This window comes from Sarcophilus harrisii, chromosome 1 (assembly GCF_902635505.1).
Source record: "Sarcophilus harrisii chromosome 1, mSarHar1.11, whole genome shotgun sequence".
Classification (NCBI taxonomy): Eukaryota; Metazoa; Chordata; class Mammalia; order Dasyuromorphia; family Dasyuridae; genus Sarcophilus; species Sarcophilus harrisii.
Window position 1 is genome coordinate 419,027,844 of NC_045426.1, and position 24,100 is coordinate 419,051,943.

Here is a 24,100-nt window from a genome sequence, read left to right on the forward strand (position 1 = left end):
AGTATTTTTCAATCATTTAAGCCATTAGGAGTCAGTCATCATAATCATCATCATTAATGATACTATTTCTATTATTACTAACAATACAAGACAAAATAGGCCATAATTTGACTTTTGTGTAATGATTTACATTCATTTGCATAGGTTCTTAGATTTTTAGAGTAAGGACGACCCCAGAGAAAACAGTACAATGCTAATATTTTATAGATGAGGAAATAGAGATTCAGAATAGTTACATAAGTGAATTCCTGTTAATTCCATATCTGATTTAGGCACATTAAATTCTTGAACATTCTAATTTTGGAAAGAGACAACTTGGAAATTATATGGAACAATGTAGAGTTCTAAATGATTCATTACTTTTCCATGGTGACTGAGATTTTAAGTGACACATTTGAGCTTGATTTTAAATATCAGTGGATTTTAAAATTAATCAGGTAGTGTGCTCTCTACATCCTGAGATCCTGTTATATCTCAGTTATAATTGCAGCTTTCTGACATATCAGTTAGAGAATTTGACTTTTAATGTATCACAATACTTTTAATTAATTCAGAAGTAAAGTTGAGAAGAATAGTACATTTGGCAAGAGGTCTGATTATATTAATTCACTTCTCAGTATAAAGTTTGTCTGACTCAGCTGCCCTGAACTCTAATGTGAAAAAGTAGTTACTGAATATTAATTCAAAATGACATGGTGCACATTCAAAATTCCTTTGCTTTGTCAAAAACAATAAGACTTACCAGTGGTAAAAAAAAAAAAAACAAACAAAAAAACTTTGCTTGATTTGAAATTTGGGTGGGGTAAGATGAAAGGAAAATTAGGTGATGATGGCTGGAGAGAGAGAAGGCAATATCAAAAAGATGTACTATGCCATATGATGCCATTGTAAGTAAGTCAGTCATTGATGGGGAGAGTAGATGTGCCTATTGTTTCTGGGTGTGCTAGGCATACATATATACAGCCAGAGTATGCTCCATGCATATTTATGGTAAGGAGTGTGTCAGGGGAGAAAACATATCACAAAAATACTTAAAATCACTTGGGAACATAGCCTTTGAATAGGACAAGTTGTTCATAGGCAATAAAATTTGACTTCTGGAAATATCACTATCACAATATATTTCAGCAGATTATTTTAAAAAATTCATTTTGTCAGGACAGAAATCAGCTCAGTGATATATGGCTTCACAACATCTTTCTTTTAACGTGTCAAATATAAAGTCCTCTGGCATTTATTGTCCTTCACAATGTGTCCTTCCTCCTTTCTACCTTTCCAGTCTTCTTACACTTTACATATTCCTCATACTTTTTCTTTTATTCAGTAACCTTGGCCTTTGTATTTTTTCCCACACAAAACTGCATCTCCAAACGCTAGATATTTTCACTTGTTAGCTTCCATACTTGGAATATTTTAACTCTTCATTTATTCTTTTATTTCCATAGCTTCTTTCAACCCCCAACTAAAGTTTTACCTTTAAAGAAAGTCTTTATCCAATTTCTCTTAATTGTAGTGCCTTCCCTAATAATTATGCCTTATTGTAGCCTTATTTGTACATAATTTTAAAATGTTGTCTCCTCCCTTAGATTTTGAGTTTGTAAAGGGACTTTCTTCTTAAAAAGTATATCCCTAGAGCTTTGCACATTGCCTGGAATTTAGTACATGCTTAATAAATATTCATCAATTTATTGACTGACAACACTCTTGGAAAATTAAACAGCCATTCTAACATGATTGACAGATCTCAGAATAAATTGGTTTACCTTATATTAGAGTAAATTAGTTTAATGTGTTTGTTGTCTTTTTACACTAAATTTACCTTTACCTCTTTGATAAGTACTAAAGAAGAAAAATTGGAAAAAATTATGACATTGTACCACTAGATTCACTAAAAATTTATGTTGTAAAATCTCACTGAAAAGAGACAAATAATTGACTCACCATCCCATTTACCAGAGCAGATTTTCTAAAGCTTTTTATTTTTATTCCAACCTTTCATAGTTCCTACACTACTCACTATTTCATGTAAGAGACTTGCTTCATGTTTTAATGAAAAAATTGAGATAAATCATTCAAAGACAACTCCCACTTTTCAACTCTTCTTCACCTCAATTTTACCAAATACTTTTTGCTACTATCTTTATATTTACCCTTATAACACATGAAGAAGAGATGTCCTTTGTCCTTGTCAAGGGAAATGCTTCTATTTGTACAAGTCATTCTATTATACTTTGTCTTCTCCAATAGATACCACTATCTATTATCCTACTCTTTTCTACTTATCTTCAAACTCTCCAAATTTACTGGCTGCTTCCCTGCTGTCTAAAAACATGTCCATGTTTTCCCCATCTTTAAAAAAAATCCTCACTTGATTTATCTATATTTGCTAGTTATTATCCTATACCTCTCATCTTTGTTGTGGCTAAATTCTCTAAATAACTAGACTGTGTGGGAAGTAATTACACAGCTAGGGGCACCTTGTTCTACAGAGATGAAACCAAGCAGAGTTGTAGATAGGATGTGGAGTGAGATATCTGCAAAATAGATGCTTCTGCTTTCTCTCTTCTTAACTGTTTATAGTTTGGCTTCCATCTTTATCATTCAACTAAAACTTTTCTATCTTAGACATTTCTTAATTGCTAAATTCAATGGCAGGCAAATCTACCTAAGAAATCACAGAATCATAGAGGCTCAAAGTTGGAAGATACTTAAAATACTATAAGGACTTACCAATGACTTAGCAAGAATCCTTTCTACAATTTATCTGAAAAGTAAACATCATTTATCCTGTATTTGAAGATTTCAGTTAGAAGGAAACCACTAACACCAAAGGTAATCATTTTGAGTATAGTTTGCTATAATTGATAAGAAATTTTCTCTTACATAAAATAGAAATCAAGCTTAATAAGTTATATATATCCAGCTTTTTTTTTTTTTTTTTTAGCAATTTCCACTTAATGTTCTAGATTCCACCATCTGGGACTTAGCAACACATTCCTAGAATAAAACATTACACTCAAAAAGCAATCTAACATGACTTACCATTCCTTAACTGATCTTGGATGCTATCTGTCTCTCAGTAAAACATAAAATCTCATCATCTTATCTATAAGAGGTTTCATTAATGGATTTTTAAAAAAATTATTCAACTATTAGGTCATGGTAACCATCCTAAAATACTTGCTAAGGAATCTGTAACTGAAATTTATACTGAACTACATTTATATGTGAATTCATCCTATATCTTTTTCAATTTGTTTTTCTCGTCAATTTGCAAATATCTTTTGAATAGAGCTGAAAAAACTTTTGAAAAAGTGAGAGAGCTTCACCTTTAAGGCATGAGGTTTCTCTTTACAGGGACTATCTATCTATCTATCTATATTCTTTAATTTACATCAAAATATGTGTCTAACACAGATATAGGAGCGCATTGGAGAGTTTCAATGTGCCTGTGTACATATGTACATGTGTATAGGTTATATATGGGCCACTGAGTCATAAATCTGTCTTTTAACAAAACATTTCCCTTTATTATATGTTTACAAATGATTTTAATGTTAATAGAGTTAACAAATTTGTGAGCTGTTTAGATCTACTTTAAGATAATATATCCTATGAATATAAAACTATTATTTATTATGCATGCATTTTACTTTTCAATTTATGAATTTTCAAGTAAAAATTTTTATGACTATTACTTAGAGTCATATATTTCTAATGCAAATTCCTTGCATGATCAATATTAGCCAGACCATTAAAATAATGGCGAAAGAAGCTCTCCTGGCAGAGCTTCTAAAAAAGCAGCTAAAATAATCAATAAGAGAATCATTACTCATAATTTTCTTTATTGTAGATAAAGTTCATCTTTACGGACTGCAAATGGCTTCCATAAGGATTTCCTTCCAGTGATGTGATGACACTCAATATCAGCACAATAATGACTATGCAAAATTGTCTAGGATCTATAGCATCTTCATTATATGTTAGCTAACTAAATTAATGCAAATTGTATTTTTCTTCTCTTATATTCCTAAGCATCTACAACAACATTATCAACAAAGAGCTTTCTCTGAAGTCAGAGTAAGCTGTGAGTGTTTATATAAAATAGGTAGGTGACAGAGGGGAAAAAGAACAAACCATTTACATTTTAGTATACTGATGCATGTGAAAGGAATTTGGGACAAGAGTATCAAATTGAAATCCTCCTAAAATGATGAAGAAGAAGAAGAAGAAGAAGAAGAAGAAGAAGAAGAAGAAGAAGAAGAAGAAGAAGAAGAAGAAGAAGAAGAAGAAGAAGAAGAAGAAGAAGAAGAAGAAGAAGAAGAAGGGAGAAAGAAGAAGAAGAAGGGAGAAAGAAGAAGAAGAAGGGAGAAAGAAGAAGAAGAAGGGAGAAAGAAGATAAGGAGGAGGAAAAAGGAGAAAAAGGTAGACAAAGATAATGACAGAGATAGGCTGCATGCAGACAACAATTTTATATATAGCATGCGTTTACCTGTCCAGGTTTTGCATTTTCACAAACAAATGTTTCATAATATTTGGCAAACTCTGGCGCATGGTCATTTATATCTAAAATTCTGATGAAGACAGGAATGTGAGTACTTTGCTTTGGGTTATCTGGAATAAAAAAAAAATAACAAGCAATTTCCGTCTCATTTACAAAATTACTATGATGTCACTTGTACTATCTGTAACCTAGCAACAAGTAACTTCTATGATTTTTCATTTTCTAGATTGGATTACTTATGAACTTCAGTATACTTAGAAGATCCAAATAAAAAAAAGAATTATTATAAATTAGAATATAATATTAATCCTATTAACTAATTATCTTAGCATGATAAATGATTTTATTTATGTTGTTTCCTCTAGATCACAAAAGGACCTAAAATGTCATGTTCATGTAGAGGTATGAATACATTATAAATGCATTTATCGTGAGACCAAGAACTGATCTATTATTTTATTAGTATAGGGAATTTCCAGTGTAAAAATAACTCCCTTCACTGATTCAGATGAGAAACTAGTCTTAGATAATTACCTGGTACTCTCAGAAGTTAAGTGACTTTGCTTTAATAATAGAATATATTAGATACAGGAATTGAGCTTAGATCTTCTTGACACCAAGAAGGATTGAATTCTTTGTTTCTATTTCTTTCTCTTTAATTTTCTGAATATTTTTTTCATTCAGTGTTTTTCTGTATATCTATATCCTTTATCTCCTTGTTTGTGTATGTCTCTCTGTCTGTGTATTTTTATAACAATTCTCCTAAATCTTCCTGAATATATGACCATATCAATAAAATATAATTCTTTCTATAAATGCATCATTTTATTTATTTATTTATTATGGTTTTGGTGAGGCAATTGAGATTATGTGAATTATTTGGGGTCACACAGCTAGTGAAAGTCAAATTTCTGAAGTCAGACTTGAGCTCAAGTCATCCTGACTCTAGGGCTGGTGCTCTATTCATTTCTCAATCTAGCTGCCCCTAAATGTAGTATTAATGATATAAAAATGTTTTTCATAAATGAATATCATGTAAAAATAGAAGCTATGTAAAATGTTATAATATAAAAAAGGAAAACAAAACCTCATAAGATTGATTCTTGTAAAGTATGGATATGTGCTAATGAAAAATAATAGCTTTGAATAGATCAATCTCCAACTTACTAATTTCAGTTGCAGTAATGGTAATGTTGTGCCAGGGAAATGATTCTCGATCAAGGGATTTCAGTGTGAAGATTGATCCATTTGCAGAGTGGATATTAAATATTCTGTCCATATCAGTGTGTCGATCCACTGAATATCTATCAGGAAACAGAGGCACATGTCAATATATTTCACAATTGTAAGCTGTATTATTGCTGTTTGAAGAAACAGATAATTTGATAAAATACATCTGGATGATTTATGGATTGTGACTCCAAGACTCTCTTAACATTGGTATTGACATTTTGGAATGAATCTACATACTTGGTGTTTTCTAGCTTTGCTGTTTTGTAACAATTAATTATGAAGCACCTCTAACATTCTGCTAAAGTTGACCTAGCTGCACTTTATTTATTCTAGGTTAACTTTAGCAGAATGTTGGAAATGCTTCATAATTAGTTATTTAATTGAATTATTAACAAATAATAGTTTAACATTTTTAAGGGGCCCATGTCTCTATCCTAATAGATTACAAATTAATTGATGCAGGTTTCTGTTTTGAGTGGAATTGGAATCATAACTAAGTGATCTCTGTTGTTAAGTTGTGTCCAACTCTTCATAATCTCGTTTAGGATTTTCTCAGGAAAGATATTAGAGTGACTTGCAATTTCCTCTTCCAGCTATTTTTTTTTAAGAATTGAAGAAACTAAAGCAAACAAAATTAATTCACTGGCCTGGTCATGCAACTAGTGTGAAGCAAAATTTGAAATCAGTTCTTCCTCACTTCAGAATCAATGCTTTATTCACAGTGCTGTCACCTGTCTGTACCAGGTGATTTGTAGTTAATTACAATAACATCAAAGACTTCTATGAAAGCAAAATTCTCTATTTTTAATGTTCTATTCTTCTTATTATTGCTGTTGCTTTAAATCTTTGCAGTCACTCCTTTTGCAGAGTATATTATGGAGCACCAGAAAGTTCTGATTCTGCATTCATTGGTTTTAACAAATATGTCAGGAAACACACTATAGAAAATATTATCTTATAATCTAACTGTCTGAATAGCTGCCAGTGATCTACAAGTAGAAATCCCTCAGTTCCCCAAAAGCTTAAATCCTTTATTAGCTAGCTTCTCAATGGTTTATTGCACAATATTTTAATTTCTTTTGTCAACTTTTGTTGAGTCCTTTATTGATGAAATAATCAATATTCTATAGCTGATATAGAAGCAGAGTATAAAGCAGCTTGCCAGAATTGGTCTTTATGCTAAACTAAGAATTGAATTAGCCAAGGGGGCAACTAGTCTACATGCTATTTGCTCTTATAACATATCAGAAAATTTACCATTGCATATTGCCCAAGAGACTAGGCAGTATCCAATTACTTTCTGATATAGTTCTTGCTGGCCTACTGACTTTATATCTATAGTAGTTAAGGACACAACATCTGTCAAGCATTATAGTGAGTTTGAAAATTACAGCTTTTTACCTACTATTTTCTTATATACTGTAGCTGGATATTGCTGTCAGTTTTAGCACTGGCTTATTCCCTTTGAATAATGACTACATAATTCTAAAACCAAACACTTCTCATTTTTCTATTTACATATATTAATATAAAACAATACATGTATGTGTATATACATATATATGTATATAAGAACATATATGTATCTATCTATGGCATGAAGGATCTTATTTTTAGCCTTTCAGTTAACTAATAAAGGGCATGAGTTGGGTTCTATTCGGCAGGGGAATTACAACTTATCCCTCAAACCCTTGCCATAACATTATATACAGCAGCAATTGCTGCTTATGATATTCCTTCATGTGAGATAAACTGTTGCTCTAGCATCATGTAAATTAAGTAGCCTAGAGCGTGTATGTGTGTGTTGAGAGTCACATTCTGTAGCCGTCTTTTAAGGGCATCCTTAAAATCAAGGATGGGTTGAATTTTTGGAGCAGAAGATTAGGGAAATTTTAGATAAAATTAATATTCAAAATCTGTTAAGAGAGGTAGTGGCAAGGGAAAAAAAAGATTTATGGCAGTAAGTGAAAGATGAAGTTGAATAGGTAATATGAAGACTGATAATATAAAACAATGGAATTTGAAATTGACTCATTCATCCTAAAGAAATCATGAAGATTTCTTTTTCTTTATTTTCTTATCATTTTTTTGAACCAAAGGATTATATACTGACATTTTGTAAGGATTGTGATATTCCTGAAAAAATAAATAACAAAGACTATTTCCAAAAGGAAACAAGAAGAAATATCTTCTAAAGTAATAATAAATCATATGCTTTTATGAACCAATGAACAGGAGTAAATTGGCAAATAAAAAAAACTTTATATTATTTAGAGTTCAACTCACATACTTGTGGCATATGGAAAAGGGAGTTCTAGTGCTTAGTGTTATAATACAAATCTGTACTGGGAAAATTAATTGATGGCAGAGAAAACATATTCCATAGAGGGGATGAGGGAAAATAATCTACATTAAATTACTTCTTACAAGGCATTGTTCTCTAAATAATAAGGGCACACTTTGTATGACAAACATCAATATTAATACACAGAATATTCTACCTTATATCATTGATTATGATATAATATTCTCTCTCTTCTTTTCCCATTCCCCTGAACTTCTTATTTTACTTTTGTGGTTTCTCATTTCATTCAGTCTTCATAAATGAAGACTTTTCAAACGAGTATGTGTGAAGAATAAACTTGAAATACATAAGTTAGAAATACCTGACTCAAATATGAACTCAAACACCTGCTACCTAGTACAAATCACTTAACCTCTGTTTGGTTCAGTTTCCTCAACTGTAAACTTGGGGTAAAAATTAGCATCAACCTCCCAGTTTGAGGATCAAATATTTGTAATGTGCTTACTATGTTATTGGTACCTAGAAAGTGATATAAAAATGCTATTATTACACCACCACCACAATCATTACTACCATTATTTCTATAAGTACTATTACAACAACTATTTCTACTAGAACTACTGCTACTGCAACTACTATTATTGCTACTACTACTGTCTACTACTACTACTTCTACTTCTACTATTATTTCTGCTTCTACTACTACTGCTGCTACCACTGCTACTATTACTACTGTACCAAATTTAGAGGAAAAGAACAACACAGAGAGAAGAATTTATATTAATTTTAAGAGAAAGAATGAATGACATGAGGAGTACTAGAACTGATGTTTTTATTACTGTTTTATTCCTATTTATGGAGCAGAAAGGTGGTATAAAGCAGTATTTCTCAAACTTTTTCCATTCCTGACCCTTTTTTGTGACACTGGGTACATAGGTATATAAAATAGATATACAAATCAAACATTTATTAATAATAAAATAACCATTTTGTGATCCCCGCATTCAGTTACAAGATCCCACATGTAGTTGTGATCCACACTTAAAGAAGGTGAAATATAGTGCTGACCCTGGAGCCCCTGACTTAAAATATAGTCTCAGCTTTGTGACTCTGGCCAAGTCATTTAGCCCTGTTTGCCTCAGTTTCCTCATCCAAGAAATGAGCTGGAAAAGGAAATGAGAAACCACTCTGGGATCTTTGCCAAGAAAATCCCAAATGGGATTAGTCAGACAACTAAACAACTGAATAACAACATAACTTATTTAAATGAATTCAAAAGTCTTTATGTTGATTATCATTTTGTTTTTTGATGTTCAGTGAAACTGTCATTTGTTAAAAATGGCATTCACATTTATCTGAAGCAAATAATTGCCAGATTATAATAAACACAAGCATACCTAGGAATAGTGAAATCCTTTTACAATACTAGAAATACTAGATTTGTACTAATACATGCTTCATAGTTACAAGATGCTGCTTAGGTTAAGAGCAATTCACTTCCTATTCAATATAGGAGTATGTAATACACCAAATATAGTTTTTCACTTCTATCCTACACATTTACATGATGAACAAAATGCTAGTAGTTAATGTAGAATACAAACATTAGCACTGACTCTGCAGTTAGAAGACTTAGATTCAAATTTTACCTTAGATCATTATTGTATGACTTTGAACTTAAATTCTCAACAAAGCACAGTGGAACCTCAGCATCACACAGTAATTGAGGAGCACATTAATGAATACATTCTTACAAACAGATGTGGTTATTCAGCAACATTTAGGAATTTTGCATTGGTGATAAGAAATGAAGAATAATGGAATAAGCAATGGGCAAGAAAGTTAAGGAACCTGAGTCTTGACTTCATTAATAAATATTTGCACAGAAATATGTCTATTTCTAGATACCTAAAATTCTTCATATATATCTAGATATCAAATGATTATATTTTTGGATATATGCACACATATTTATATATTCAGCATTCTTAAATTAAAATATGCATACAATATAAGGATTGGGATAGCAGTATCTATATAATGTATCTATGTCTTAAAACATGCATTTTGATTTTACAATCAATGGAAGGAAATTGGGTCTTTTCCTTGACTTCATTAATACATATTTGCATGGATATATACATATATTTATACATATGAATGTTCATGTATCCCCTATATTAATGAAATCACATATGCTCTACCTCTAGATACCTAAATTTCTTCATTTATATCGAGATATCAGATGACTATATATCTGGATATATGCATATAAGTATATGCCCACATATGTATATATTCAGCATTCTTAAATTAAAATATGCATACAATATAAGGATTGGAATAGCAGTATCTATATAGTTTGTCTATATCTTAAAATATGCATTTTGGTCTTACAGTCAATGATGCATAAAGCATGATTTAATATTTATTATTATCTATACATTCTAAAATGAGCTAACCTGGACTGTTTGTCTGTCACACATGACATTCTACCTGCAATCTCTATGCCTCTGTAATGTTATCCTTATGTTTGAAAAGCTCTCTATCATCTTCTCTTACTTTCTTTATTTTAGCTAAAATCTCAACAAATTCCACCATCTATACAATATTCTTCTTGGTCTCCCAGTTGCTAGTATCTTCACCTTCTCCTATTTACTTTCTAGATATTTTGTATACAAGTTGCTATTCACATGTATATCCTCTCCCAGTGATTTCAGCTCTTGGAAGATAGGGACCATTTTAACCATTCTTTGTGTTCCTAAAACTTAGCACAGAGAACCAAGCATAGTGAGTGCTTAAAAAAGCTTTTATATTGATTAGGTTAGTGAGATGATATATGTATAGCACATTGCAAACCTAAATGCATTAGATAAATGCCATTATTACTATTTTGTTACATGATAAGTAAATATATTCCAATTGAACTATGTTTTCACCCATTTGGTCACTGCTTTATTGATAAAAACTGTAATGAATCCATTTCTTCTTATCCAAAAGCACAGTTATCCATATTTTTTTTTCCCATAGGTGAACCACACACACACACACAAACATTCCATGCAACCTCTTACTGTAGTTTTCTTAGGTCTTTTTGCCTTTTATGGGAATCAGTGGAACCCTCAGGCTTTCCATCTGTTAATCCTTATTCATGCTATATAATTATCCCAATTCCCCTTCTCCTTAATAATAACTATCATAAAGATATCAATGTAATATGCTATATACTAATTCTAACTAAAGATAAGAGGAATTCTAAATAGATCATGACAAAGTTACTTTAGTATGGAATCTTTTATGTGGGTGTTTGTAGATAATGTGCTAATTGCAAAAACCCCTCTGATCCCAAACATTGAGGCCTTTCTTAATGCAATTCATTATAATTTGAAAGACATATGTCTTAAAATGTATGTAGAAAAAATAAGGACAAAAATACCCTCTTCCTTATGTCATGCAGTGGACATGAGAATCCATCAATACCTTGGATAGGCACATCAGAAGATGAATTGATTGGACCAAGTATTGAAAAGAAAGAAGAATTATGTTTTTTTCTTAGTAAAAATTAATCTTATTTTTATAATAATAAATGACATTTTCAGAATTCTTTTATGTTTCTAAAGGCCATCTTATCTTCACAACAATCTTGTAAGTTAAGTGCTATACATAATATAGATAGTACTATTCTTATTTTACAAATGAGGAAAGTAAGATTGACAGAAAGTTTCCTATAATAATAGCCAGCATTCATGCAGAGATTTAAGATTTCAAACTATTTAAAAATTTTATGTCATTTTGTCTTCACAACTCTAGTAGGTGATGCCATTTAAAAATGAGGAAACTGAGGCAAGATGACATTAAATGACTTCCCTCAACATCACATAGCTAGCATTTGAGACCAAATTGCATTGTCTAACCTCTCTTCTCTTCCTGCTACTTCTCATTACCAGTCCCCAACACCTGTGTCAGCAAAGGCTGTCCTGCAACTCCTTCAGATGTTATGATTCACAGCTGTGGAGGCCCTCAGAGAATTCACCTGTCCCTCAAAACTTAATTACAATATATGTATACATATTTATAGTTATAGTTTTATAACTCTACAGAGTTGTCTTCTTGCACAAGAAAAATCAGATTTAGAAAAAAGGTAAAAAGAAAAAAGAAAAAGAAAAATGCAAGCAAACAATAACAGAAAGAGTACAAATGCTTATGTTGTAGTCCACACTCATTTCAGGGGACTAGAGTACCCACGACGTAGTAGGCAATGATTATAGAAACATATTGTTTTATAAACACAATTTTCCCAGCTTTTGGAATAAGAAATCATCTGGCAAAAAAATTCTGGGAAAACTGAAAAACAATAGGATAGAAACTAGGTATAGAGCGACATTTCATACCATACACCAAGATAAGGTCAAAATGGGTACATGATTCAGACTTGAAGGGTGATACAAAAAGCAAATTGAGAGAGCAAGGGATAGTTTATCTTCCAGATCTGTAGGGAAGGGAAGAATTATGACTAACAAGAGAGAAATTATTATAGAATGTAAAATGGATCATTTTTATTACACTGTTAAAATGTTTTTGTGCAAACAAAACCATTGCATCCAAGATTAGAAGGAAAGTAGAAAGATGGTAAGCAATTTTTACATTCATTGTTTTTGATAAAGGCCTCATTTTTTAAAAATATGGAGAACTGAGTCAAATGTATATGAATATAAGTCATTCCCCAGTTGATAAATGGTCAATAGAAAGGTACAGGCAATTTTCAGATGATGAAATTAAATCTATTTATAATACATATAAAAATGTTCTAAATAATTATTAATTAGAAAAATGCAAATTAAAATAATTCTGAGTTCTCACTTTACACCAATTATATTGACTTTGATAATCATTGGGAAAGAAGTAGCAAAATTAGGACACTACTGTGCTTTTGGTGAAATTTGAACTGTTTGAAGGATTTTGGAGAACACTCTGGCACTATTCCCAAATCCAGCAATACAACTTCTAGGCTGATATCCCAAAAAGATTATGAAAAAGAGTAAAAAAAAACCCATGTATAAAAATATTGATAGTAGCTCTATCTACATATTTGAGGGGAAAAGAATTGAAATTGAAGGGATGGCCATCAATTGGGGAATGGCTGGATATGTTGTGCTATATGAATGTAATGTAATACTTGCCATAAGAAATGAACAGGTGAATTTCAGAAAGAAATTGGATAGTCTACATCAACTGAAATGTAGTGAATTGAGCAGAAGCAGGAAAATTTGCAGCTCAAAATCTTACAAAAGTGAATGTTGAAAATGTTTATCATTACATAATAATTGGAAGATACTATTAACTGGGGAAAAATAAACTGTGGTAGTTCTCAATTGCCTCCAAGATCCAATATACAATACTCTGGTAATTCAAAGTTTTTTATAACCTGCACACCTCTCACCCCTCAGAAACAAACAAACAAAAATAAAAACAAATCTGTCCATTCCAAGACTTTTTACACTTACTCTCCACCTATTACTCTTTAATCAAGTGACACTGGCTTCTCCCTATTATTCCTTGAACAAGATATCCTTGATTCTAGGCATTGTTTTAATTATTCTTATGTTAAGAATGCTTTCTTCCTTAATCTCTGCCTCCTGGTTTCTCTGACCTCCTTTAAGTTCTAACCAAGATTCCATTTTCTTTGGGAAACCTTCACAAATCCTCTTAATTCTAATGTTTTCCCTTTTTAAATCAGATCACATTATCCAATAGATAGATAGATAGATAGATAATAGATAGATAGATAAATTGTCTCCCACATTAGATGGTGAATTCCATAAAAGTAGAATTTGTTTTTGCTTCTTATTTTGTTTCGTTGTGTTTTATTATTGAATCATTTCATTTGTTTCTAACTTATGTCTAACCATTTGAGTTTTTCTTGTCAAAAATACCAGAGTGGTTTTCAATTTCTTTCTCTAGCTCATTTTACATATTAGTAAACTGAGGTAAACAGGATTAAGTTACTTTCCAGGAATCACACAGCTAATAAATATCTGAAACTGGATATGAACTAAGATCTTCCTAACTCAGGACTGATGTTTTCTCCATTGTGTCACCGTCAGCTCCCTCTTATATATAGTATGGATTTAATACATAAATATTAACAGATGCTCAGTTGTTGGGAAAGATTTGTAAATATTGAGAAATTAGTATCCTTTTTCTTTTGAAAATGGAGGTTATATTTCCTGTTTTTCTTCCACAGAATCTCCTTTAAGCAAATTATCAAGATTCATTTTGGATATTCTAATCTCAATAAATGGATTGTTAATAGAATTCCTAGATGTTGATGAATTAATTATCCTCTATGAAGAAGTATCTGATTCCCTTCAGACACTAGGGAGTAAGGGGCAGGAGGAAATTCTTTTCATTGCAGAGTAATTAATTGGTCTTACTACTCCTAAATGGATTTTGCATCAGTTTTATCATGCATTTATCTTTAGAGGCATCTGGTGGTATAGTAGATAGAATGGATTGAGTGCTGGCCCTGGAGTCAGGAAGATTAGAATTCAACTCTTACCTCAGACATTTGTTAGGTGTGTGACCTTAAGCAAGTTGTCTACTGTCAGGTTTCCCAACTATAAAATGCAGATAATAATAACTACATTCTGGATTACTGAACAATTCAAATGACTCAATGTCTGAACAAATGCTTGACACATATTAGGTTCTACATAAATTAGCTATTATTATTAACTTTTTCAGTATGGGAATGTTATTTTTAGTTCCATAATCTTTGAAATGAAATTCCAATCCAAAACAACAAACTGGAGGTCTAATGTCTTTACTTATACTTGGACTTTTTTTCTGTAAAATTATAATACCTTTGTCAGGAATTAATTGCCTTATCTTTTTCTTTGCATCATCACTGGAAAGAAAGCAGCTTGCTTTCTCTTTGATGCCTCTCTTTGATAAACTTCTAACTTCTGAGTCATAATGAAATACCTCGGCAACAAGTTGTGTTTGGTTATATGAGCTTTTGAGTTGATATCAGTGGCAAGGGTGCTCCTAAAAATAGTTGAACTTTAAAACGCAGTGATATCATAAGAGGTGGGAGGTAGGAAGCATCTGTTCTCAGAAGCTGTGAGGATATAATCAAGTCTGTAACCTGAGGGAAACTTGATTACTAATGAAGTGAGGCAGAGCTGACAACAGCTGCTAATTTTAATGATAATCTCAAATCCTTTTTACATGTTGTAAGTGGCACAAGAATTTCCAAAAGTGTGTGTGATGAATGTTTTGCTGTTTAGTAGAATTAGTTTCCTACCTTCTGAGGCAGAGAACTCCTAATATATTCCTTTCCTTCAGAAGCTTCTTGAAACCCTCCAACTTGTAGGAGAGAAGAATTAGACCTTCTGGGTCCTATTCTTATTAAATAAGAATCCCAGAGTCTCACTGCTAACAGAACTGATATTCTAAATTATCATAGATTAGTAAGAAAGCATCATGATACACTGAAATATATATGGAGTTACCATAAATACTTGGATTTGAACTATAGATTATACTTGTGTTATTTGTGTAACCCTGGAAAAGTAACATATCCTTTAAGTTCCTCCTCTGTAAAAATAGCTTCTGCTGAACCTCTCTTCTGTTTCTAAAATTTTATGGTTTTATAATTCTAAGTGATTCTACATATGATATAAACTGAGAGATTGATATCATCTTTTAGAGAGAAAATAATTCTCCAAGAAGCTATTATAATTCTGTATTAGATGTTTCCTATTAAAATGTAAATATTGCTATGATGAATAAATAAGTACAAATTTTTAAAAAATAACATTTCTAGAAGACTATGGACCAAAAATATCAAAATTTTGACTCACAAGCCAAGAGCCCTAAATCTCCTAACCATGTAATAGGGAAATGTTTAACACAATAAATAAAAACAAAATACCACACAAGTAATGTTAATTTATGGATTCTAAGTCAAAATGCAGCCCATAGGATTCTTTTCCTATTTTAATGCCAAACTACTAATGTAACCCAGGGAAGTTTTGGAGGATGCTTCTTCCAATTCCCACTCCCACTGTCAAATTCAAGTTCCAAAAACTAATTTGACTAACTTTCCCTCAGAGTTCTTGGGGTGCTTCTGAAGTTTCAAGAATACTCCTCTAATGCCATTGGTTAAACCTCCACTGATGTGCTCCCTCCCCCCATTAGGAGTTGAAAATCAATTTAATCAAACTTTTGATTTGAGTAACTTTTAGAATTTACTAAGATGATACTGTAAGAAAAGTTTGCACAAAACATTTCTCAACTCCCCTCAAAATATATGATACATAAAACTTCATATTGAGCTTATGGAAAAGCAAGTTCAAATTTGGAGACCACATGTGGCCAAGGCATAGCTCATAGCTCCTCGTTGCTGAAAGTCTTTTTTTCTCATTGTTGAAGTGCTCAAAAAGTTTTTCTTAGACTTGTGGAGTGTCTTTGATAGGATGTTTGTAAAGCCACAAATCCAGTCAACCGTGCATCTCCGATAATCCAGAAATGTCCAAAATCTAATTCAGAGATGCCATTTAAGACCATGATATGAACATGAGAATCGATCCTAGTGTAATCCTAGCATGTTGATGAGAAAGTGAGAAGTTCAATATCTTCTAGTCTATTCAAAGATGGAAAATCCTCCTAAAGAAGAGAAAGGAACCCTGTTCAAAGTCAAAGTCTTATTCTTTTTTTCCTCTTCTCAATACCTATCTAAGTTTCCTTCTCAAGAGTTTCATCTAGAACTCTGCAATCACTAGTATTTCTGTAATTTCCTCCCTTCTCATATCCATTGATTATTTTTAGATGATTTTGTGGTCAAGTTTCTTCAAGCTATCAGAAAATATTTCTTATGCAATACCATTGTAATCTAGAAATATTATACTGAGATTAAAATCTTTGGATTGATTAATTGATTGAAGAAGTGAGTTGTGTTTTCACGCATTTAATATATTAGAGCTAAAATGAGGTCTTGGTTTCATCTGCCTCCTTGTAAAGAAAACACCTGAAACCCTTATCAAATAAAGACAAATTTTATTACAGAATCCCTCTTATCAATTGAGGCAAAGATATGTGACTTTAGAGAGGCAGAACTTGAAGAGAAGATCAGTTAAAATAGAAAGGTACAAGAGAGCATTTCTACCTGATTCACAATGTTGTTTAGGGATTTTCTTGATTTTAACCTATGTATCCATATTACTGACTTTAATCTTCAGCAACTGCATTATCCAATATGTTTGTTAAAATTTTACAGAAAAGTATACTCCTTTAGGATCTATAGATGACTTACTAATCTCTTAGTTTATGTTTTTTTTTATTTCATTCCCATCACTTTGGAAAATCAGGAAACTTCTCTGGGCATAGTGTATTTATTATTTTAAGGGTAGATTTCATTTCCTACTAGATTACAAATTGTTTAATATTCTAATTGCATTCTTTAAATCCCCTCTAAATCATTCTCATTAGATCCTATGTCTTCTAAATTTAAGAAGAGATTCATAGGATCTGCAAAGATTTTCAATGATACAATATTTCAGAGTGTGGAAGTACTCAATCATTAGTAATATAGTTATCAAACAACAGTGACTATAATATGACTTCCCAGTAGTCTTAGTGCTTACCATATTATCCTATGTTATATTCTTATAAAGATCCCTTATTAGTCACTATTCCAAAGAATAAATCTACATAAATTCAACATAATGTCCCTAACAATTAGGCATACAGTTCTTTTCTGGAGGCATACATATCAGGTACTGCTTTGAGAGTATGCCTGAATGAAAGGAGAAATGGTTGAGGCTCCCTCCGCAGGTTATTGACTATTCTACTGTGTTTTCATGACTTACTTTTAAAGATGTCATCTTTATTTAAAATAATTCAGCAGCAATTTAAAAATTGTTCAACAGCACCCTTATTTAAAATAATTCACAAGCAGTAAAAACAAACAAACAAACAAAAAAAAAAAAAAAACAAGCCACAACCATAACCACCACCACAACAACAATAAGAAACTGAATAATCAACCACCAATCAAAAATAAAACAAATAAGATTTCTTCAACATACTTAGATCTTTATTAGGGGCTGTTAAACTTTTGATTTTTGGCTTAGATCTTTTGGATAGTCTTGGAAAACCTAAAAAAATTCTTTTCAGAATAATATTTTTAAATGTATAAAATAAAGTAAATGTGATTTCAAATGAATGCAATTATATTAAAGTATAGTTTTGAAATTATTCTTTTTTAATTTTATAAATTCCAAGTTAAGAAATTTAAAAGTTCTTAGCTCTAGAAGAGATTATAAAGCTGCATATGAAGATTATAAATTCTAAATTAGACAGGAACTTTTGTGTTAACAGAAGAATAAATTATATCAGAGGGTACATGTGATGACCAAAGTTATTCAGATGTTGAGCATGAGATGGAAAATATGTATACTGGTCCTTTGGAATCAGAGTTCATATGTTTCCCTCTTACCACTTACTATGTTATCCTACCTTTCTTATTACCACTTATCAATTCAGTAAATGACAAAGTGAAAGCAAGAAGAAGCATTACATGGGGAAAATTCTCCTCAGTAGGTACCATCTATTGGTTCAGTACTTAAGTATCAAAGTATCAACATAGCTAAATTACCCAAGGACCTAATTAGCTAAAGAATACAGTTCAAATTCTTTCAATCCAGATGAAATTGATTTAAACTGGTTAAATTAAATCATTTTGGCTATTATTAATACTTAAATTAACTATGAAAGACAAATAAAAAAGAGACTGCATCCAGAGGAAACATATAATAGAAGTTTGTATAGAAAAAATTTACATATATATATATATATATATATATATATATATATATATGTGTGTGTGTGTGTGTGTTTATATATACTGTATATATGTTCATGTATGTATGTATGTATGGTGGAAGGGAGGAAGAAAAATAAAAATAGAAATTTACATGATACTTCTACTACATATTTAATGGAATAGCAATTTCTTTATAATACATTTGAAATATGTTCAATCATTTTAAAAATAATATGGTATGGAAATGATTTTTGTTTAATAATTTAAAAAATATATTTTCCTAAAGCACAGATTTAATCTTGTCATTTTTCCAATTTAATAAGCTCAATATCTCTCTATTACATCTAGAATCATATAGAAAATACTCTTTTAGCATTTTAAATTTTTCACAACCTGACCCCTTTTTCTTTTTTAAGTCTTATGAGATTTTACTCCCTATCATGTACTTGATAATAGAGCAACACAGGCATTTTTCCTATACAACATATTATTTCTGCCAGTTCCCTGCTGTTTTACTGACTGTCCTCACAAATTAAAATACTTTCTCTCTTTATCTCTCACTCCTGTTTTCTCTGGCATCTTCTAAGATTCAGCTTATTTCTATATATAATCTTCATGCCTCTCCTTCTATTCCTTTCTTTCCTTTTTCCAACATACAATTTGTGCTTTCCCTCTGAGACTGCCTTCTAATTTCAATCTATATGCTACATGTATAGTTTTTTGATTGATGCCTATTAAAATGCAAAATATTTAAAGGCAGATTTATACAGATCCCTTCCCTGCCTTACTCTGTATACTCTGTGTTTAGCATAATGACTATGACAAATATAGAGATAAGTAAATTTATATAATAAATATATAAATTTATTTTCTTATGTATATATATACATTTATTTGTAAATATAGTTATGCATATATAATTGCATATATTTGAAGAAATTCATTTCACAAAAAGTAACTTCTGAAAATGATATATTTTTTTTTTATTTTAATATCAAATGTGCCACATATGTTGAGCAAATTATACCAAAAAACTTGGCTACATGTAATACATATACAGTTAACAGTGTTTTAAAATTAGTTATCTTAATTATACTTTTATTAATTCCTTTGTTTGCAAAGATGACCATTATATTAGAAAGATAAACTTATCGTATTAATATATTCACAGTTGGTTATACATGTAGCTGTTTGCTTTGAATAAAGTGCACTGTAATATTTCTTTCTGAATGAGATGATGTTATTGTTAAAAGTCATTTTTAATTTAAATATTGTTGGTTCTTTCCTATTAAAATATTTTTCCTATTAATTTTTTCCTATTTAAAAATGTCTTATTCCTAGAACAATTTAAAATGCTTTTAAATAAATTTCTTCAGAACAGGGACATTACTTATCAATAAACATTAGATAGCTAGCATTTATGAAAAGAAATTAACAAGTGTTATACAGGTTGAGAAAACAGAGAGGGATTGTAATAAAGGGTACAGCATTCATATGAATGAAAAGAAAGATCAAACAAAATTTAATTAAAATCAAAATAACAAACATATGTCTCTTAATAACCTTGAGAAAATCATCTTGAATTATAAGCACTCAAAACTCTAGCTTTGACAATATTTAATTGACAAACATCAGGAAAACTGATAGGATAAAACAAAGTCCTAAGGTTTCATCAATTATTTTTAACCACATAAAATGCATCTGTTATACCAGGCAATTCAAAAAATTATAGTTATTAATATCTAATGTTGGTTATGGGAAGTTCTATTAGCCTAATTCCAATATATTTCCTTTTATATATTGACTTTTATGTTAAGTATGTATGGCATCTTAAGATTCTGCTAAAATGTCAGAAACAACTATCTCCTCCAATTTTTCAGTTTTACTTAGAGACATCAATAATAAGGAGAGTATCAATAGATTCATTATGCTATCTATATCCATGATTTAGAATTGTAATGTTTTCTTATGATTTGCTTGCTAATTTTGATTTTTTTCTAAAGGACTAAGGTGAAAGATCATTACTAATGAATTTAAGAAAAAAATCATATAGTATTTAATTTTTTTATAAATAATAATAGAAGGAAATTTTGATTTTTGTGTGTGACAATGTAAGTATTTTTGAAGTACTTACTTTATCAAATTCTTCATGGCATCTGGATCATAAGCTATGACTTGTCCAATAATGCTACCCTCTTTGACATCTTCATCTACTTCAATCAAATAAAAGGGTTTGCTGAAGACAGGGGATTCATCAACATCTTCTACAGAAATTTTGACTACTGCTGTATCCTTGAAGGGCCCCAGGTGTCGGAAACGTGGATCGGGGTGGGTATTACTTGCTTCCACCCTTAGAGAATATACCATTTTCTTTTCAAAATCTAATTGCTAGAGAAGAAATTGACAAGATTTTTTACATTTAACAGTAGCACATTCCCATGAATGAGTTAAAACATGAGAAGTTAAAACAATAGCAGTCATCTCTCTAGATAGCATGAACTACATATAAATAGCTTCCTAAAGTAATGATCATTATATAAATGACAAAGTTAATGCTTACATATACCTAAAAATGTAAGCTCCCTATAAAATAGGTATTTCTTAAATGTTTGTGGAATTGGAATGCATAAGCCACTGAGCTTAAAAGATAGCCTGAATTTTACTTCAGATATTTGTCATCTTTTATAAAATCTATTGCAATTGACTCAGTCTTCAGGATTTGAGTTTCTTCCATATTTAATACCTCTATCAAATATCTGCCAAATTGATATCATAAAATACATATTTTCTATATTACCTCCTATTGGAAATCCAAGAGTCTAAAGTGGCTTTACTATTGACTCTCTAATACAACATAAAATCCTTCACTTGAGGATCACCATAATCTGGTTCCCACTTATCTTTCCACTCACATTTCATATTATTCTTATTCACTGTTCTTTTTGGGCAAACTGGCTTGCTAGCCAGTTCTACACAAATCACATTCCATATTCTACCTCCGAATTTTTGCTTAAGTTAAGAATAAGCTTTCACATATAATATATATTTATATATGTTTTTGGAATCTCTTGATTTCTCCAATGTTCCGATTAGGTGATGCTTGTAATATGGGCCATGTTGTGATCCTATTTGTTTTTATTTTGTTCTTGTTTTTTTTTTTTTTTTGTTTTGTTTTTGTTTTTTGTCTTTGTCTCCATCTCTGTCTTGGTGTGTGTGTGTGTCTTTGTATATATGTATCTCTGTCTCATTTATTGTGTGTCTGTCTTTCTTTTTCCTATGCTTCCCCAGTAGAATGTGAGCTACTGTGAGTAAGTACTATTTATTATGTTTTTTGATCTGCATGTTTTAACACATGTGCTCACTTGTTTGAGGCAAGTATGAGCTTTTAGATGCAAATGTCTATATTTTTAATTAGTCTTATTCAATAGTCTATATAATCTCCAACAATTAAAGCTCTCAATTTGGCATTCACATAGATTGAAAGAGAAGAGTAAAATGTAAATTAAAATAACCAAGTGTGTCTGATATGAACTATTTAATCATGTCAATTTTTAACAGTCTCTACCTGAATCTTAAGAAAAGGAAATCACACATTTTTATTGGCAATTGGCAGGAAATGTTGAATTCATATTATCTGTTATAACATAAAGTAAGATAATCAAATATTTAAAATTTAGCTTAATAGGGCAGTTCAATCATTCAGTGGATAGAGCTTTGGACGTGAATTCAGGAGTATCTGAGTTCAAATTCAACATCAGAGAATTAACACTTGCTAGCTTGTATGACCCTGGGCAAGTCACTTAATCCTAAATGTCTTGCCAAAACAAACAAAAGAAATAAAAGATTTTTCTTCATATCTGTCTATCTGAGCATATTTAGAAAAAAAATTATTATCTAGTCTTAAAAATCATCAAAATTATTGTCATACTTAAAACAAAATTTGTACTTATTGTCAATATCAATATTGGACTGATGTGTTTGTGTACATAATATGTAATAGAGAAGGTGATAACCTTCAAAAGAAGTTCTTTGTACGGTAGCCTCCTAGTAATCTACTCTCACCTAGGATATCTTTAATGAGGCCAAATAAAATAAATTTCAAATATATGATTACAATTATTTTTATATTAAATTTTATTGCACAACTATTAGTACTGGATTCATTAGTACTGGATGTTGCATGTGATTGTTAAATGGCAATAAGGAGGTCTTCTGGGAAGCAAAATACCAAAGTAATTCTCACAAAATAAGTTCATAAGGGATGTATTTCTCATAAAGAAGGTAAAAAATAAATTCCATATTAATTTAGAAAAACATTGCAACAGAGATAACAAACCTTTTTGACAGTTATAATCCCTTCTTGTGTATCCTTGTCTGTGATGATGTCAAACATGTCTGAACCATCTCCTTCCACAACACTATATTCCATCTCTGCATTCTCTCCCACATCAGGATCATTGGCCTTTACTCTTCCCAATGGGGTTCCAAGGGGCACAGATTCCAGAGAACTTAACTGATATGTACCTGAAAATTAAATAAGTGTTGCTTTGGCACTGCTACTTAAAATACTGAGTAATATTCATTTCCGTTCCTTATTTTTATTTGAATAAAGTGAATTTAAAATTGCAAAATAATTCATATAATTTTCATCATGCAGAACTCAGAGCTTTGTATTATAAAATTATTAAAGTTAAGATTTGAAAGACACCTTAGAAATTGTGAAGTTCGAACTGCACATTTTACAAAAGAGGACACAGAGATGAAGTAATTTTATCAAAATCTCAGAGTTAATTAATGAAATATCTGTAATCTATCCCATGAAAGGCAGAGGGAAAAAATCTATTTCTTTCCTTTTTTAATTGTCCTTAAAAATGATTGATATACATGCCACTTAGAATACATACACACACCCACACTCACACCATACCACCCACGAGACACATATGCACATTTCCCTCCCTATGTTTTAAATAGCCAGTAACTTATCAAAATAATTACTTTTAGTTTTCGTCACTCTAATTATACTGTAGAGTGATAATACATCCATCTAAGCAATAAGTCTGATTTTTTTAGCTTTCATTATTATTTTGACAATTTAAAAAATCATTTAATTTGTTTACCTTTTTATTTTCCCCACTTTCATGTAAAAACACTTTTTAAAATTTGTTTTTAGAGCTTTGAGTTTCAAATTCTCTTTTCTTCTATTCTCCTTGATTCTCAGCACTATTGA

General features: G+C 30.8%; 1 protein-coding gene across 1 annotated transcript in view; it reads right to left on the bottom strand.

Annotated features, from left to right (window-relative positions):
* The window catches only part of CDH9 (cadherin 9), a 68,580-nt gene that overhangs the window by 8,597 nt on the left and 35,883 nt on the right, over nucleotides 1-24,100 (bottom strand). The window contains exons 4-7 of the mRNA XM_031946144.1: nucleotides 23,207-23,394; nucleotides 21,005-21,258; nucleotides 5,672-5,808; nucleotides 4,493-4,614 (exon numbers count right to left, since the gene is read on the bottom strand). Coding sequence (XP_031802004.1) covers nucleotides 4,493-4,614; nucleotides 5,672-5,808; nucleotides 21,005-21,258; nucleotides 23,207-23,394 — 701 coding nt within the window. The remainder of the gene's footprint in view (nucleotides 1-4,492; nucleotides 4,615-5,671; nucleotides 5,809-21,004; nucleotides 21,259-23,206; nucleotides 23,395-24,100) is intronic.